This window comes from Natator depressus, chromosome 9, assembly GCF_965152275.1.
Source record: "Natator depressus isolate rNatDep1 chromosome 9, rNatDep2.hap1, whole genome shotgun sequence".
In the NCBI taxonomy this organism is placed as follows: Eukaryota; Metazoa; Chordata; order Testudines; family Cheloniidae; genus Natator; species Natator depressus.
The window spans coordinates 48,221,312-48,240,337 of record NC_134242.1 but is presented as its reverse complement, the minus strand read 5'-3'; the positions used below and the strand labels follow the sequence as shown (position 1 = coordinate 48,240,337).

The window sequence follows — 19,026 nt, the reverse complement described above, 5'->3', positions numbered from 1 at the left end:
TCTGTTCTGGCCCAATAGCTAAGTATTTATTCACAGTGGAACAAAAGCAGCAGGAGAGACTAAGGGAGCCCCTCCTCCCCCAAATCAAGCTATCCCATAGCTGTGTGGTTAGAGCACTCTTCCGAGAGGTGCAGGAGACCCCTGTTAAAATTCTCCCCCTGCTTCTGCCTGAGGAATTGAACCTGAGTCTCCCACGTCCCAGGCCGGTGTGCTAACCACAGGGCTAAAAGGTATAAAGTGGGTGCTGCCACTTCCTCCTCCTCTAGCAGTTTTGCGTGATGTGAGGCAGGCACCTAACTCGTTCCTGCAAGAAATGTGTTGGGCGTCCAAGTCAGCTGACTCCAGGAGAGGGTTCCCCGTCGTGAGTTGCAAGCAGAGAGAAGCACCTCCCTCCAGGACCCAGACTTAGGAGCCTACCTCGTTAGCTTAGGTGACTCTCTGCCTGTTGTGCTGGCTTTTTTAATGTGGATTGCATTCTAAGGCTCCTATCTTTCCCCTTTCATTGCATAGGGAGCCCAGGGACCTAACCCCGGCTTTGTGGATCATAGTGTTGTTCCTGGGATTTTCTAGCTGCTTAAAAGTTAGGTGTTGCAATGCCCTATTCAAGAGAGAATCCCAGGCATGGAGCATGTCTGTCCCACAGAGAGACAGAGGGAGAGGAGAACTGGCTACTAACTTCCTTTTTGCAGCACGTGCTGGGAATGGAAAGAGTTTTGGGCCCTATATAGCATAGCCTGTCCCACCTCTATCAGTGCTGGCGATGACATGCAACCCCAAGGACCAGGGATACTTAGACCTGGTGGAGACATACAAGTATGTGTTTTCCTCTGGAAAAAAAGTCGTAATTCTTAAAAAGATGACTTTGGAGACTTTGCTCACTGTGGCCCAGCTTCAGCAAAGCACTGAAACATACGCATCAATGGCACTGAGTCCCATGCTTAACATTCAGAGCTTTGCTGAATTGGGGAATTGCATTCTATGTAATTTGGAGTGTTTCTGTTGGTGTGGAAAGCACCCTGAGGTTTCAAAAATGACTTATCTTTATCCCAGGGCATCTTAAATCATTGCTGTGACTGATGACACACCCCATACCTGTGAGCATCCCCCTAAGTGCCCCTCCCAAGCCCCTGGGTACTTGGGGGCCATTGCCAAATGGCATAGATTATAGCAGCCGAGGACGGGTATAGAATTGGCACCAGAACAGGGGAGCTGCATCTGACTCCTTTGCAGCCCTGCCCCAGCTGTGCCTGGCAGTTAGTAGGTGCAGGATGGAATGTTCAGCAGACAGGTGCCTACATGTTACAGACACTGACATTACAAGGTGGGTGGTTTGGAGATGTGGATTTCAAGTGTGTAATCATTGTGATGTTTTACACAGTCCTGAGAATGAATATGAACAGTGTCCCAACCACACATTCATAGAAGTGTAGGGCTGGAAGGGACCTGAAGAGGTCATCTGTTTCACCCCCCTACACTGAACAGGACAGAATATACATAGACCATCCCTGACAGCTGTTTGTCTGAACTGTCCTTAAAAACTTCCATGGCAACTTCCATGGGGGGGGGAGGGGCGGACAGATAGCTCAGTGGTTTGAGCATTGGCCTGCTAAACCCAGGGTTGTGAGTCCAATCCTTGAGGGGGCGGGCCATTTGGGATCTGGGGCAAATATTGGGGATTGGTCCTGCGTTGAGCAGGGGGTTGGACTAGATGACCTCCTGAGGTCCCTTCCAACCCTGATATTCTATGATTCTATGAAACAACAATGTTGTTTCTAGTAATTTTATTAAATGGTGTGAATTTGCTGATTGCACATATTTAACAACCCGGGCATGCCTATCAAGTATTAATATTCAAAATAATTGGATAGATATGCTGGGTTGGGGTTTTTTTGGGGGTAGGTGAATGTACTTTGCCTAAGTATTGAATAAATGGTAACAATATCTAAATATCAATTTGTCCTCTGTTTGGCTGATTGGGGCTTTCATTTTTCCATAACAACCACTTTCCATATTTTTGAACCATCCTTCTAGAGCTGGACTATTTTTCTTTTTCTAGTGAGAGGCTATCGGGAGTCTTGCAGCTACTAGCAGACGAGATTAATGATACATTTCCTATTGAGTGACCTTTTCCACTAGGAAGCCCTAGGACTATTACCAAAGGATCATTTGGTAATAATTATTCCAATATTTTGTGATATTTGGCTACAAATTGCACCCCAGTATTCTTTAATGACTGGATATGTTCATATATGCATAAAATTTGCTCTTTCACCGCAATTTCTCCAACATTAATCACCATTCAATCTAGATATATACTTTAACCTGACTGGTGTGAGGTACCACTGAAGGCGTAGTGTAAAGAAACTTTATATTATTGTACTACAGATTGAAATTGCTGGTCTTGGTCCAGATCAAACCCTGTGTTGGGGTAACTTGTCTGTCCAGGTTCTTTTTTCGAGTGTCCAATAGGCCCTTTTTTTTCCAAGGAAAGTTGTCTGTAAAGATTGATATAAATCTAGTTATTTTTTTGTTTCTTAATTAACCAGACACCGTTGCTTCTGTTAAAGTTAGCTTTTCTAGACAGTTGAAAAACATAATCTCTGATTTGAAAGTATTGGTACCAGGAAGAGTAGGCCAGTTAAAGTCAGTTTTGATCTCTAAATAAGTTAGAAAAGTTTCTTTGATGAATAGCTGGCTAGCCATGTGTATTCCATGGCTTTCCACTCTTTAAACTCTCTGGTTCATGATTTAGGTTGAGGTCTGGATTGTTTGCAAAAGTTGTCATTGGTGGGGAAAGTAACTTATTTTATTTTTAATACTATCCCAAAGACATAGAGTAGTCTTCGCTAAAGAATATATATAAATTTCTGGAGGGTGTAATTGTTTTTTATTAATCCATGGTAGCCTAGCAGTGTTTACACTGCCACAATTTTCGGTTCACTAAAGACCCAGTGAAAGCGGCAGAATCCTGTGGCACCTTATAGACTAACAGATGTATTGGAGCATAAGCTTTTGTGGGTGAATACACACTTCTTGACACTTTCACAGATCCAGACTAACACGGCTACCTCTCTGGTAAAGACCCAGTGTTGGGCTGGGTTAGAGCACTCCCAATCCACTACTGCTTTGAGCTGGCTGGCTTGATAGAACCATAAAATATTTGGAACAGCTAGTCCACCCTGTTTAGTGGGTCTTAACAAAGTATGTGCACTCACTCTTGGTCTTCTCTTATTCCATATATCGTAAATTCTAACATCGTCATCTGTATTCCTGCTAGAGCTTTATCTGGGAAAATTACAGGAAGATTTTGAAACAAGAAAGATATGCTTGGCAAAATGTTCATTATGACTGTGGCTATTCTTCCCAACCAAGAAATTGCATACTTCCCCTGGCACTCTAGATCTTTTGATGTTTGCTGAAATAATGGTTTGGCATTTAAATAACACAGCTTTTCTATGTTGTTTGAGTTTGGAATTCCTAGGTATGCTGTAGGATTTGTTACCCATTTGTACCCAAATGTTTTCTGAAGGAATGACTTCTCAAAGGCTGGCAAATTTATAGCTAGCATTTGGATTTGGCTTAATTTATTTTAAATCCAGATGCTTTCCCAAAGCCATGGATATTTTCAGATACTAATTTTAGGGAAATATTTGGTTTAGATAAAAAGAGTGTTACATTACCTGAATATAAAGCTATTTTCTGATATGTTCCTGCAAGTCTTATTCCTGTTTTGGATTAATTGTTCCTCATTCTCTGTGCAAAAAAGCTCCAGGGCCAGTGCAAAAAGTAAAGGAGCCAATGGACATCCCTGCCTAGTCCCGCTTTGTAATTCAAACAGAGGAGATGTAACCCCATTCAATGACACAGCTGCTTTTGGACTGGTATAGAGATCAGTTGTCCATTTAAGGAACTTTGGGTCAATGTCTGTATGGGACAGGACTTGAAACAAAAAGTTTCACTCTATTCTATCAAAAGCTTTCTCTGCATCAAGTGATAAAAAAAATTGATCTTTTTTTTTTTTAATATGGAATTATGGATGATTTCAAGTACTCTCCAAATATTGGCTGACATTTGTCTAGTCTTAAGGAATGCAGTTTGATCTGAGTTTATATAAACTGAATATATGGACTGCAATCCATACTAGTATTTTTGTTAAAATCTTTGTCACGAGTCTGCAGTGATATGGGTCTATAAGAGCGGCATATGGTAAGATCTTTTCCAGTTTTAGGGAGAACAGCCACAGTAGCTGGAAAGCCATCGGGGTCCTGGAGTTTTACTACTTTTCATATTTGCTATTGCCCCTAGGATTTCTTCTTCTGTTGTTTCTTTATCTAAAGTTTCTTTTTCAGTTTTGCTTATATTTGACAAGCCTGCTACTGCCAGATATTTTTGAATAATTTCAGAGCTTGGAGTAGCTGAGGTATAGAGGTTTTTATAATAAGGACAAAGGAGCAAAAGTATATAACTGTCCTTTGCTGATTGTTTTTTAATTGGTGGAATAATACATTGCTCTTGAATCTCCTTGAACTTTTCAGCCACCATCTTATCACATTGATTTCCTTTTTCATAAAATATCTGCTTTGAATACCTAAGGGCCTTTTCTGGGGCATATGTCAGTGGTACTCAACCAGGGACACACAGAGGTCTTCCGGGGGTATATCAAGTCATCTAGATATTTATGTAGTTTTACAACAGGCTACATAAAAAGCACTAGTGAAGTCAAATTATGAAACTAAAATTTTATACAGACAAAATGAGAAAGTAAGCAGTTTTTCAGTAACAGTGTGCTTGATACTTTTGTGTTTTTATGTCTGATTTTGTAAGCAAGTAGTTTTTAAGTGAGGTGAAACTTGGGGTACGCAAGATAAATCAGACTCCTGAATGGAGTACAGTAGTCTGGAAAGGTTGAGAACCACTGGGATATGTCATCAATATATTCAGTTTTCCCCTAATATTAGTTAATTGTTTATATACTTCTTTTGAACTTGAGTTTTTATGAATGTCTTGTAACCGTTTTATCTCCTGTTCTAGTTCTGTTTTGTCTTCTTTAGCACTCTCTTTTTTCTGAGAGCCTCTACTTATCAGCTGGCCCCTCAATACCACTTTACCTGCCTCTTTGTTTATTGTCTGTATAATTTATTTGAAAGTACTGAATCATAGAATATCAGGGTTGGAAGGGACCTCAGGAGGTCATCTAGTCCAACCCCCTGCTCAAAGCAGGACCAATCCCCAATTAAATCATCCCAGCCAGGGCTTTGTCAAGTCTGACCTTAAAAACTTCTAAGGAAGGAGATTCCACCACCTCCCTAGGTAACGCATTCCAGTGTTTCACAATGTCCTCTTTAATTGCTTTGCTTTGTCTTGAACAAGCAGCCAGTTCATTTTCCAAACAAGTGATCTTTTGGACCCATCTCAGCTATCAAATATTACTACCAAATATTAGATCTATTGTAGTATGTTAACTGATGGGGGGGTGAATAAAATGTGTAATCCAATTCCCCTGGGTGCATTTCTGTCCAGCAATCTGAGAAAGTGAATTGTTGTCACAGAGAAGTCAATACTGTACCTGCTTCCCTGTCCACCTTGGGTTTTTAATTCTGATCTGTCCCAGTAAGGACTTGGTATACAACTAAAGTCTTCTCCAAGTATAATTGTCCTTTCCTCAAAGCGTTGCTGTATTTTAAAGAAGCCCTTAAAGTTTTTTGCTTTTGGTTGTATGATACATTGAGTCCATTGTTGTTATAACCCAGCAATTGTGCCCTTCAGTAAAATAAACCATTCCTCCTTATCCTTAAATTGATCTTTAATCTGAAAAGGTATGTGTTAAGCAAATATTATGACCACTCCTCTTTTCTTTTCTTTGGCTGAAGCAAAAAATGTCTGCTGAAACCAATTACCTTTCATGTCCATAATTTGCCTCTCCTGAAAATGAGTTTCTTGAAATAAATAATCTGAGAGTGAGGGTTTTAAAGTTCTGTCACAGCTTTGTTCCTTATAATGACATTATTTAGTCCTTTGATGTTCAAATATATTACTTTAAAAGGAAAAACCATTCAGAATAACTATTTAGCTTATTGAAAAACTTGAAATTATTGTGATTCTTTAGCTGTTTGATGGCATGAACTCTTGTGTGGCCAATGTCTCTCTTGTTTCTAATTGTGTTATATTCACAGTTGTGTGCCTGAATATAGCTTGGTTTCCGTTTGTGAACTTCCCTACCTATTTCTTGTAATAATTCCTCCTCTGCCTACCCTGTTCCCTCCCCTCCCCTGAACTCCCCTTAGTTTAAATAAAAAAACTAAAACACCAACATAGCATATAAACCAGTTATAACAGTATAAGAATTGCCATAGTGGGTCAGAGCAATGGTCCATCTAACTCAATATCCTGTCTGCAATAGGAATGACAAAGTAGATTGCACTGGTGAGGGAGTGGCACTGTATGTGAAAGAAAGCATAGAGTGAAATGTAGTAAAAATCTTAAATGAATCAGACTGTACCATAGAATCTCTATGGATAGAAATTCCATGCTTCAATAATAAGAGTATAGTTGCAGGCATATATTGCCGCTACCTGACTAGGATGGTGACAGTAACTGTGAAATGCTCAGGGAGATTAGAGAGGTTACAAAAAGAGAAAATGCAGTAATAATGGGGATTTCAACTATCCCCTTATTGACTGGGTCATCTCAGGACAGGATGCAGAGATGAAATTTCTAGACACCATTAATGACTGCTTCTTGGAGCTGCCAGTCCTGGAACCCACAAAGGGAGAGGCAATTCTTGATTTAGTCCTAAGTGGCACACCGGATGTGTTACAAATGGTGAATACAGCTGAACCGCTTGGTAACAGCAACCATAATGTAATTAAATTGACGTTTTCCCTCCTCAAGGATGTTCAAAGAAACCCACCCCAGTAGCATTTAACTTCAAAAAGAAAAACTAGACAAAAATGAAGAAGCTAGTTAAATGGAAATTAAAAAGAACAGCTACAAGGGTGAAAAGTCTGTAAGCTGCATGGAAATTATTAAAAATCCACCATAATAGAGGCTCAAACTAAACATATACCACAAATTAAAAGAAACAAACATTAAGAGCACTAAAAAAGTGCCACCATGGCTAAACATCAGAGTAAAAGAGGAGGTTAGCAGCAAAAAGGCATCGTTTAAAAAATGGTAGTCAAATCCTGCAGGGGAAAATAGAAAGGAGCATAAATTCTGGCAAGTCAAGTGTAAAAGTATAATTAGGCAGGGGAAGGATAGCTCCGTGGTTTGAGCATTGGCCTGCTAAACCTAGGGTTGTGAGCTCAATCCTTGAGGGGGCCATTTAGGGATCTGGCCTAAAAATTGGGGATTGGTCCTGCTTTGAGCAGGGGGTTGGACTAGATGACCTCCTGAGGTCCCTTCTAACCCTGATATTCTATGATTCTATGAAATTAGCTTTTTCCACTCAAGAAAGAGATCTTGGAGTCATTGTGGATAGTTCTCTGAAAACATCCACTCAACCTACAGCACCAGTCAAAAAACAAACAATGTTAGGGAACTAATAGGAAAGGGATAGCTAATGACAGAAAATATCATAATGCCACAATATAAATCCATGGTACACCCACACCTTGAATACTGCGTATAGTTCTGGTCATGCCAGCTCTGAAAAGGTACATTAGAATTGGAAAAGGTACAGAGAAGGGCAACAAAAATTATTAGGAATATGGACAGCTTTCATATGAGGAGAGAGTAAAAAGAGTGGGACTGTTCAATTTATAAAAGAGATGACTAAGGAGGGATATGATAGAGATCTATAAAATCATGAATGGTGTGGAGAAAGTGAATAAGGAAGTGTTTTTACCCTTTCCAATTATATAAGAACCAGGGGTCACCCGATGAAATTAATAGGCAGCAGATTGTAAATGAACGTAAGGAAGTACTTCTTCACACAACGCAGTCAGCCTGCCTGAAGCTGGGCCTGTATGACAGGGGATGGATCACTCATTAATTGCCCTGTTCTATTAATTTCTTCTGAAAAAGCTGGCACTGGCCACTGTTGGAAGACAGGATAACAGGCTATTGGTCTGTTTCAGCATGGCTATGCTTATGTAACATTCTGTTAGCCTTTTTGACCTCTGCTGTGCATTGAGTTGAAGTTTTCAGAGAATTATCCAGAATGACTCCAAGATTGTTCTTATGTGGTAACAGTTAATTTAGAACCCATCATTAGATATGTGTAGTTGGGACTGTTTTTTCCAATGTGCATCACTTTGCGCTCCTCAGTGTTGAATTTCATCTGCCATTTTGTCATCCAGTCATGTAGTTTGAGGTCCCCCTGTAACTCTTTGCAGTCACCTTTGGACTTGACTATCTTGAGTAATTTTGCATCATCTGCATACTTTGTTTACTTTTCACCATTGGGCAAATTGACCATTTATTCCTACCCTTTGTTTCCTATCTTTTAACCAGTTACTGATCCGTGAGAGGACCTTCTGTGTTAGTACATGACTGCTTAGTTTCCTTAAGAGCCTTTGGTCCAAAAATGACTAATATGATTTGCTGAAACCCAACCCCCCATACTCTTCCTGTGAACACTTTCACTGCTTCTCTTGCAATCCAGAGGTGGTGCATTGTCTGCCTATGGGATTTTAACCCTCATCCTTCGGGACAGATTATTGTCTGATCACTTGAGTTACATGGGGAGGATTTACACACAATCCCTAATGGCTCCTCCCCATCCTATATAATATTAACATAGCTACTATTCAGCTGTTAATTCTTGGTGACCTGCAAGAAGTCCCTTCTGGTTAATCTTTAGGTTATTCCTCAGGTATCAGAGTTCTCTTTTTCAGCTTCAATTCTGTCATTGGTAGTGCGGTCTCTAGTGTCATTTGTTTTTTCTTTTCCTTCACTGTCTGCCAAGATTTTTTCAGAAGCTTATTCTTGGTTACTACCTCTGGAGTAATATCCTCTGGTATGGCTGAGCTTTGGATTTCTGACAGGAGTGTATTTTTTCCTCAGTTTAAGTCTCTTACTACATAATACTGATTTTGGAAGCTGAATTAGAGTTTAAATGGCAATCCCCATCTGGAGCAGATATCTGCCCCCCCTGAGGGCTGCTGTAATTTCTCACAACTCTCTTCTCTTTATTAAGGTTAGGGCAGAGAGTTCGTGGAAAAATTGCAGCTAGTGGCCTTTGAGTATGAGCTCTGAATGTTCTATGGTTTTTTTCATAGTGATATTTTTCTGCTGATAATCATGGAATTTCAGAATGAGATCTCTGGGTCCATCTCAATGCCCAGGCGGAGGAACAGTGCCCTGTGTGCTCTCTCTACATTTACCTCTCCCAGAGAGCTCAGATTTAACAACTCCACAACTAAAGTTTTTCCTCCTTCAGCATTTTCAGGCAGCACATTAATTCTGAGATTGTTCTGTCTTGCTCTGTTTTTTTTCATCCAATTTAAGCTTCATCTCTCACTCTCTAGTCCAGGGGTAGGCAAACTTTTTGGCCTGAGGGCCACATCAGGGAATAGAAATTGTATGGCAGGCCATGAATGCTCACAAAATTGGGGTTGCGGTGCAGAAGGGAGTGAGGTCTCTGGCTGGGGGTGTGGGCTCTGGGGTGGGGTTGGGGATCAGGAGTTTGGGGTGTAGGAGGGTGCTTTGGGCTGGGACTGGGGGCTTCGGACAGTAGGAGGGAGATCAGGTCTGGGGCAGGGGTGTGGGAAGGGGTGCAGCTTCCGCTTAGGGGTGTGGGCTGTGGGGTGGGGCTGGGGATGAGAGTTTGGGGTACAGGAGGGTGCTCCGGGTTGGGATCAAGGGGTTTGGAGAGTGGGAGGGGGATCAGGGCTGGGGCAGGGGGTTGGGGGTGCTGGCTCCGAGTGGCACTTACCTCAAGTGGCTCCCGGAATCAGTGGAATGTCCCTTCTCCAGCTCCTACGCGGAGGCGTGTCCAGGCGGCTCTGCACACTGCCCCACCCACAGGCACCACCCCTGCAGCTCCCACTGGAGCGCTTAGGAGCCGGAGCGGGGCCAAACTGCGTGGTGCAGCCCCCGACCCAGCATCCCAGTTAGAGCCTGAAAGGGCTCTCCAGATTGTGAACCACAAACACTCTTCTTAGTAAGAAGTAACTCTTTTTTTTTTTTTAAGAATCCATTCTTTGCAGCTCTGATTTTGGGGGCTGGGGGGAGTTTAGTATGTTTAGGGGTCAATGGAGGCAGATTACTTTGCCTCAGAGCTCAGCCAGCCATATTACTGCAGCCCCCTGCTGGTCTTCAGAATATATTTGACTTTAATTATGTGATCACAGTGTGCAATCTGGGCAGCGTGCAGTGCTGGTCTTCCTCACCCACCCTAACACCCATCCTCATTCTCAGAAATGGTCAAAACATTTATGCTAAATTTTAAGAAAAAACAATCTCCTTGAGCAGCCCTGAGGAAGTAATTTTGGAATGTTACAAGGAGCTGAGAAAGAGTCTCTAGAATGGAAATGCATGGGCAACCTTATTTTAAACATAGGCAGGCATTTCAACTGCATTACCATGTTTGGCCCACTGATTCTCATGGTGCCATTGCCCAATACAAGGTCATGTACTGGGAATTAGATCTGGTGTCTTACGTTTGGTACAGTATTAGTTAAGGTTACATATTCTCTCTAGTAATGATATTGACTCTTGTATTTGTTTTTATTGCAGGTGTCTCTCTTACCAGTTGGCAGAAACAGATTATTCCAGCTTGCTGTGGATTCCTCATTGTTATGTTGCAGCTGATTAGTAACAGAGCATCCCTCTCTAACACCCCAGGCCTGAAGAAGGAGAACAAATATAAGGGAAAAAACAGTTGTTTTGTCATTTCTGGGAGCTAGTATGTGTTCTGTAATGTCTCTTACTGAACCTGCCCTGGACTATGAGAAGGGAAGCAATGGATGCTGTTTTTGTGGTCAACAAAGTAATCTCTGCTTGGAGTACAATTTTAAGCAATGTTATATAATCAAACCTTATATGTGCTGCTAATCAAACATATAAGTCAAACCTTATATGTGCTGCAGTGGCAGTTGCACCTTTACTGCAGATACTGCCCCAGACCTCGCCAGGATTATAGACTTTACAGTTCAGAGTTTTCTCTGTAGTTAAAAATTATTTTCTTAATTAATGGGATGAGACTGAAATAGGAATGTTTTCATTAAACCCAGCCTGGGTTTGAAGAGGCGATTGGACCTTCTGAGTTTGTGGTGAATTTCAGAGCCTCGCTGCTAAGGGGAATTCATGCTATGGCAGCAACCTATCAGCTTGTAGTCACTACTGTGAACTGTTACAGCAGTGTCGTGATAGACTGTCACTTTCAGCACACTGTGCATTACTGCACTGGAACCTGTCAGGTGTTCCAGCAAGGAGTTGCGTGCATAGTGGCCCACCACAGTATTTGTGCAGAGCTACTTCGAGTCCCTGCATCTAATGTCAGAGGTGCAGATCTAGACCAGAGACTTCCAACTCCTGAAAATGGGCTAACTTTGGCTGGGAATGAAGACTATCAGCAAATCCTCCCAAGTAATCCAAGGCTCAAAAAGGGATCTTCAGTGCAAGCCACCTGCAGTCTAAAAGATATCACCGGGGAAGCTATAAATCTTGCCAGTGGTAAAATAAAGGAATTCTCCTTTGAAAGGCTCAAAAACTCTTCCAGCCATGTGACCTACAGAAAAGGAAGGAAAGTGAGGTCAGAATCATTCAGCAGACGGTCACTTGATTTTGATTTGATTTATGGACACTTCAACAATGATGAGAACTGCCCTCCCTTTGGCTTGTTGCAGACTCCCTCAGCTGGGGAGAAATGGCAGGAGAGCTGCAATTCTTCAGAGGGAAATGTGAATACTGCCGCTTCCCTCTCCACCCAGGCCTTCTCTGAAGAGAGCTTTATCACCCAGATTTTGGAAAAGCACAAGCTGGACAGCTCTTCTGGTGGAGATATTAAAGTGTGTTTGGACATTCTGCTCAAATGCTCTGAGGACCTGAAAAAATGTACAGATATCATCAAGCACTGCATCAAAAAGAAATCTTCAGGTGATATCAGTGGGGGAAATGATAATGACGCCCTGGCCAGCTCTGAGATGATCTATAGGAATTTGATGACTAGGTTTTCTTCCTACCTGAAAAAGCTCCCCATTGAACTAAAGCAGCCCAGTCACGTGGAACTCGGTGACTTGGCAGAACTGGTTACGAGTTTGCATGGGTTGCAGCAGGCTCCCTTTTCCCCAATATTTGGCAATGAGCAACCTCCTAGGTATGAGGATATTGTGCATTTGCCATCCGCCATAACAAGACCCTCTCTTACCGTAGAACTGCAAGATGGCCAGCATGAGATTGGCACAACTAGCCCGCCAAAACCTATCCAAACTAACACTGGGGGCTTTACCTCAGACTCCTTGCACAGCGGCACCCAGCAGAACAACTCAAGAACTGTAAAAAATGCCTCTACTGTACCTCAGTTACTAACTGTAAGCCCTTCCAATTGTGTGTCTTCCATAGAAATGCTATACATTGAAGAGGAGTCAGATGGGGAGATAGTACTAGGCAAGGGAAAGAGGGCAGAACATAAAGGTAGCTGGGAGAGTTTAGAGAGCAGTCAACAGAAAACTGGAAGCCCAGATCTTACTGTAGTCCTTAAAGAGGCACCTGCCAGAGTTCATGCTGAAGCTGTTGCCCAGACCTCTGAGAAAATCACCTTTATAGAACCAGTCTCAGATTCTCTTATGAGTGATTCCAGGGCTAGCACTTCTTCAGGAGAACAAAGAGAATCAAGGGAAAACAATCAGGATGAGATAGATAAGCTGCTGTTGGACTTGGAGCACTTTTCACAGAAAATGGAGAGCGCGCTGAAGGAGCCCACCATGAAGGAGAACGATCCTGGATGTCTGAAGGACTTTGGCCAAGAGGGTGCGAAGGTCCTACCGCTAGCTCTTGAAACCAAAAATAAAGTCTGTTTATTTCCTGACAAAAACTCTACTTCCCCTTTGTCAAAGACCGTGGAAACCAATGGCCACAAAATGGAGGAAGACGACAAAGCCCTTCTACTACGTATCCTGGAAAGTATCGAGGATTTTGCCCAGGAACTGGTGGAATGCCACATGGGCAAAGGAAGTTTATCCAAAGAGAAGGAAATGATGCAAATTCTTCAGGAAACCTTAACCACTCCCTCACAGTCCTTCCCAGCTGTACAGAGAAGTATGGGTGCTACTACCAAAGACACTGTTCCCACATTGATTCAGCAGGCCCCAGAGGTGATCAAGGTAAGACATCAAAGCCTATGGTTGAATAATGAGTGAAAGGGACACTGGAAATTATGAACAACATGTGAGTGTTGAATGAATGTGTGTACTAACGTGAAAGGACATATCTGATTTACTGAATACGATGTGGACATGGATTGAACAGTGGCCTTTAAAAAAAAAAAAAATGTATCGCAGTTTTAATCTGAGATCATCTCTTCCTTGCTGCAGGAAGAGCCTTTCTCCTTGATGGTTGTTCTGGGGTTGGTTCTGCTTGCAGTGTCCTGTAAGTGGGCCCTTTATACCCGGGGGGTAAGGAAAGGAAACTTCATTGCTCAACCGATTACCCATGGAAACAAGAAATGAGCACCTACAAAACCTTGCCCTGGGCCTGGATGAGCCAGAGTAGCCTCCCTTACTAGTTCTGAGTGCTGGTGTGCCCCTTGCCTCAATTCAAAGCCCACAGGCCTGCCTTACCCTGCTTTTCTCCATTCCCCCGGAGCAGGAGAGCCAGCACCACCACCACCCCTGGAAAAGGGGGCAGAAGCTGGCGAGAGGCAGTTTCTTTTACTCTCTCTTCCAAGCACGAGGAGCCAGCGTGGAGTCTGGCATTTTTTGCAGTGGGGTTTCGGGAGCAGGGAATCCAACACACTGGTAGCCAGTTTCACTGTGCTGTGCTGTGAAGCCAAGTGTGGATCTGCCCAGGAGATGGTGATGGCTTGGAACCAGTTGGGAGAGAAGGAGGGGCCTCAGTTGCTTGAACAAGCTTTGTGGCCTTGCCTTTGCATTAGGGCTGAATTTTCAAAAGCACCCAGGATACACAGGCAGGGCCAGACTTTCCAGAGTCCGGCTCCCATTTAGGCACCCAAGTAAGGGCCAGGTTTCCAGCAGTGCCCAGTAGTGCCAATGGGAGCTTATGAACAGCTTTTTTTTTTTTTTTTAAGAAAAGCTCTGCACCCAAATTGACCCCCAAGGCTCTGTGCCTTTTTTTTTTTTTTTATAGCATGTAGCTATCTGCTGGGGTGCTGACAGGGGCAGGGAGCTCTTCTGGCTCTGGCTGTGAGTGCTGAAATCTTTTTTAGACCTCAGACCCGCCGTCTGTTTTTTTTTTTTTTCATATTTCTTCAGGCAGCTCCGCTAGTAGCGGGCTACAAGCAGAACCTCGTCTGGTATCACTAGCAAGGGAGAGAGACTCCTTCCTGCAAGAGAGAGAAGAATCAGTCAGGGCCCAAACTCTCTGAAATAAATGTTGGTCTTACCCTTGTTTGTTTATTTACAATGCAAGGGCAGTGGAAAGAGTCTAGTTGCTCTTCAATTATGAATTTCAAACAAAATCTTTATTGCTCCTTGCTGATGTGAACAGAGATGGCAACAACTTTTTTTTTTGTTTGTTTGAAGGAAAATTTTCTGGTGTTTTTTGTTTTGTTTTTTCCAGCCTGAGGAATATGTGTCCTGGACTTCCCTCTTTTTATGGGGGACTGTGGCAGTCTTTGGAAAGCTGGAACGCGGCTGTTGCCAGAGTCTAAAACCTGAGCCGCTGCTCTCTCCGCTCCCAGTCAGGGTGAACATGCCACCTCCTCATTTGAGCCTGGGAGAGCTGAAGAATTAGTTTCACCCTTCAAGGATGTCACCTTCCTATTTTCCAAAGATTTCTGAAGTCCTCCAGGAAAAAAAAAGATGTCAGGACTTGGTATTGCAGAAACAGAAAGCGCAATGCTAAAACGTGGATGCTGTGTTTCTACATCATGACGAGAGCAGTAAACAACAATTTTGTGGTTGTTGCTTTGGAGTTGTCCTGTCGTACATGGTGATATTTTAACTAACTATGGGGAGGCAGTAAATGTTGCAACCCCAGTTTCCGTAATAGAGCTCTATTTTAGCCCCTCCCCCGCATGACTTTGGTTTGGAACATTTTGTTTAGCTGACAATTGCCAGGTTTCATCTGAAGACAAAGGAGACTATTTCAGGGAAGCCCTTGTTGTACTAAGTGAGGCAACTGTAAAATGGGGATAACCATGTTTACTCACTTCTCTAAAGTGCTTTGAGATCTTCAGATGAAAAAGCGCTAGGTAACTGCAAAGCTAAGAACCACATCTTTCCGATGGGGTGACTGGCACCGCAAGGTTTAGTGAATTGGCTGGGAGGCACCGTGGCTATGGAGCCAAGCACTTTATTAGGTTGTGGCTATGGAGCCAAGCGCTTTTTACCCATAATCTGAGTTAAAACAGGGTGTGCCCACTTGCAGCTAGCCAGTTTAGTAACAGTATCTCCGGAACATATGTATCTTTTCAGATATCCATTGAACAAAGGTTGGACTCCATAGGAACCCTTATTCATTTGCTTAGCACTACTCCCTCCTTTTATTGAATAGTCTGGAAACCAATCTACCCCACTTCTGTAAGACTTTAAAAACTGCCTTCACTCACCTACACAAATTCAGAACTGAAAGATGTAAACAATGAACAAAACCCCTCAAGGGCTGAGAAATTCCAAAAACTCCAATCACTTTGTACCAGACCCTCAGCTGGCGTGAACTAGTGTAGCTTCATTGAATTCTATGCTGGTTAATGCCAGCTGAAGAGCTGGCCACTTGTTTAAGAAAACAGTTAAGGTTACAGTATTTAAAAACAAGGAAATGAACAGTTAAGGGCTTCATCAATCTTACACTGTGTATGTAACAAACGCACATTATACTTATTATAGGCAGGGCTGGTATCACTCAGTCTTATTAAGTCTGCACAACACTTCCCATTATAAAACCCTGTTTTCAATTTGACTTATAACTTTGCCAAATGTTAACTGTTTTGGCTGAAATGTTCTGTGCGGGATGTCTGCCTTAGCTTGAATGTCTTAGGAAAATTTCAGCTCAAATGGTTCAGCTGTTTCCGAGAATGAGGTTAGGGACAAATACATATTTTACAATGTTAAAAAAATTCTGACATTTTCTTTGCAAAGTTCTTGTGCCCCTATGCAGGGCCGGCTCTAGGCACCAGCAAAAGAAGCAGGTGCTTGGGGCGGCACATTTCTAGGGGCAGCATTCTGGCACTGACCATGCCGCCCCTAGAAACGTGCCCCCAGCTCGCCTCCGCTCTGCCCTCACCTGCTCCCCTGAGTGCACTGCCACCGCTCCGCTTCTCCTCCCTCCCTCCCAGGCTTTTTCGCGCGGCAAGCCTGGGAGGGAGGAGACGCTGAGCAGCAGCACGCTGGGGGGAGGTGGCAGTGGTGGAGCGGAGGCGAGCTGGGGCGGGAAGTGGTTCCTCTACCCCCCTCCCCCGTTACTTCCTGCGCTCCCCTCCACTCCGCCGCCTCCTCCCCTGAACGTGCTGCCTCTCCCTCGCCTGAGAGGGAGGCGGGAGAAGCGGAGCAGCGGCGTGTTCAGGGGAGCAGGCGGAGCAGAGGTGAGCTAGGGCAGGGGATTGCGGTGGGGGAGCTGCAGGAAGCAATGCGGGGGAGAAATGCAGCATGCCTGGGGGAGGAGGCGGGGCCGGGGATTTGGGGAAGGGGTTGGGAAGGGGCAGAGTTGGGGCAGAGCCGGGGGCAGGGGGGGGGCATGAAAAAAATGTGGGGGCGGCTAAAAATCCTAGAGCTGGCCCTGCCCCTATGCTCCGGAGTAGGCCCCTGAAAGTTGGCAAGGGATGGCCTTTGAGTTAGAGATGTGCCTTTTGCTAGCCACATTTTGGTGAATTTTCACTAGGATAAGTTATACAACTTTGAAAAATCTCAGTTTGCACACGCTCAGCAGAGACTTGTTTGATTTTAAGAGTTAAATCTCTGAAAATTCCATCCTCACGGAGCACAGCTTCTACGTGTGACCAGAGTGTGCATGTGCCATCGCCACAGAATATGCTCCAACCCCAGGCTACAGGGGCAAAGTAGGACTTTCCCTGTAATTGCTGCTCCAGGCCAGGATGGGTCCAACACCAGAACTGGGTCTTAGAGCAGGGAGGCTTTCTCTCCTATGCTCTCAGTGACATCCCTGCTGGGCTCAGGTAGTGTGGAGGAGCAGCTGCCTGAATTGAATGGAGAGGGGCCAGGAAGCAGACCTAGGGGAGCTGAATGGAAGGGTGCATGAAATAGATTGGGACAAGGAGCCTGGGTGGGGGTGACTGAGATTGAAGGCTGGTGGAGGGGGACAGAGGGACACTGGGACTGGAAATTCATGGGGATCCTGGAACTGGCTAGGCAAGAAGACTGGAACAGGGAGCCAGGGAGGGAAATCAGGTGTGGATGTGGGGAATACTGAAATTGGATGAGGAGCTGTGAGGGAGACAGGTCTAGCTAGCTAGGCAAGATGACAGAACCAGTGAAGGAGGGTAAGGAGGTGGGGAGGGGGAAAGGAGATATCAGACAAGGAGCTGGAGTTGGGGACGAGAAATGGGATTGTCTGGATAAAGAGACTGGGACAGAGTGCCAATGGTAGAAGTGGGGTGCACTGAGATTGGTTAAGAAGCCTGGAGAGGGAGATTGAAACTGGGAGCCAGTGGAAATGAGGAATGTCGAGGCAGGGGTTGACTGGAGAATGGGGCAGGAGATAGAGATTGTGGTGCGAGGGGTAGACTGGGAATGGCTGGGCAAGAAAACTGGGACTGGGATGAGAAACTCAAGAAGTGGAGAGTGGAACTGGCTCAGTGAGGAGAATAGGACTGGGATGAGGAGCTAGAAGTGGGGAAGAGACAGGACTGGGACAGGGAGAGGAAGAGGTTGTAGATGATAGGGCAGAAGAGTCTCTGCCCACTAGAGAATGCTCCCCTCCAGAGCATGAAATGGAACCCAAGGTTCCTGAGTCTGCTGTTACAAATATCTATGAAGCCCACTGGCAAAGTGTCCTTGGCCTCTCTAATGCTGGTCCACATAGAAGGTAACAACCTACTACTGCTATCAGTTACTCCATTAGTTCTGGGTGGCGGGGGGGGGGGGAAATCTAATGGTTGCAACTCTGCTGATGTCCCACGTGGGTGTTAATATGATGTCTCATGATGGAATTTCTGTTTTTTCAGTTTGCTTTTTTTAAAACCTACACAATTGCAGAATGTTAAAAGATGATTAAGGTTGCAAAGTCAAGCACTCAACAATTAGGTAGTACCAGCTTTTTCTTCAAATGATGGTCACTATTGTATTTCACTGAGGGTTATGCATTTGCCCCATGCTCCCAGAGTTGGAGAATTTGAAAGTAGTGTCTGTTGGCCCACGCATGTGCCCTGCCTCATCTCATGTTCACGTCTGAGGTGAGAAAGGACAAAGCAGACTGACCGCATCTCCAGTTTCTCCTCACCTCCACGTGGTCCGGGTCAGAACTTTCAATGTCCTCATTTCTGATGCACTTCTGAAAAAGTTAGTTGTACATAGTCTTATGAGTTTTATAGTAGATTTACCAGTTTTATTATTATTTTAGTTCTGATAGTTAATAGTTTTAGTGCTTGTTTTTAGATAGACTTTGGGGTTTTTACTCCTCCTCCCCCATACCTACTTGCGGGTACTGGACTACGCGAAGGACTCCAGGCTTCAAAGTCTGAGCCTCCTGCTTGCTATTCTTCTTGGTTAGGAACAACCAATAATACTGCCTCTGCTGCCTGGGGGAAGCCCACATTGTGGCCATGTCTAGTATTTGCCAGTCCTTCCACCACCGCACCCTAGAAGACCGGCACTTCACCTCTGGAAGCATCTCATGGAGCTCGCCATGAGACCTCACTTGGACCCAGGCCGGGGAACTCCCCCATACATCGTCCTGATTCAGTGAAGAGCACGCCTCCCACTACCACATCTGACTCCGGTGCCAGCA

At 44.1% G+C, this 19,026-nt stretch overlaps 1 protein-coding gene across 2 annotated transcripts in view; it reads left to right on the top strand.

Annotated features, from left to right (window-relative positions):
• Positions 1 to 19,026, top strand: part of PPP2R3A (protein phosphatase 2 regulatory subunit B''alpha) — a 136,684-nt gene that overhangs the window by 24,873 nt on the left and 92,785 nt on the right. For both annotated transcript variants that reach the window (XM_074964081.1, XM_074964079.1), the window contains exon 2: positions 10,681 to 13,268. In XM_074964081.1, coding sequence (XP_074820182.1) covers positions 11,256 to 13,268 — 2,013 coding nt within the window. In that variant the 5' untranslated portion in view covers positions 10,681 to 11,255. The remainder of the gene's footprint in view (positions 1 to 10,680; positions 13,269 to 19,026) is intronic.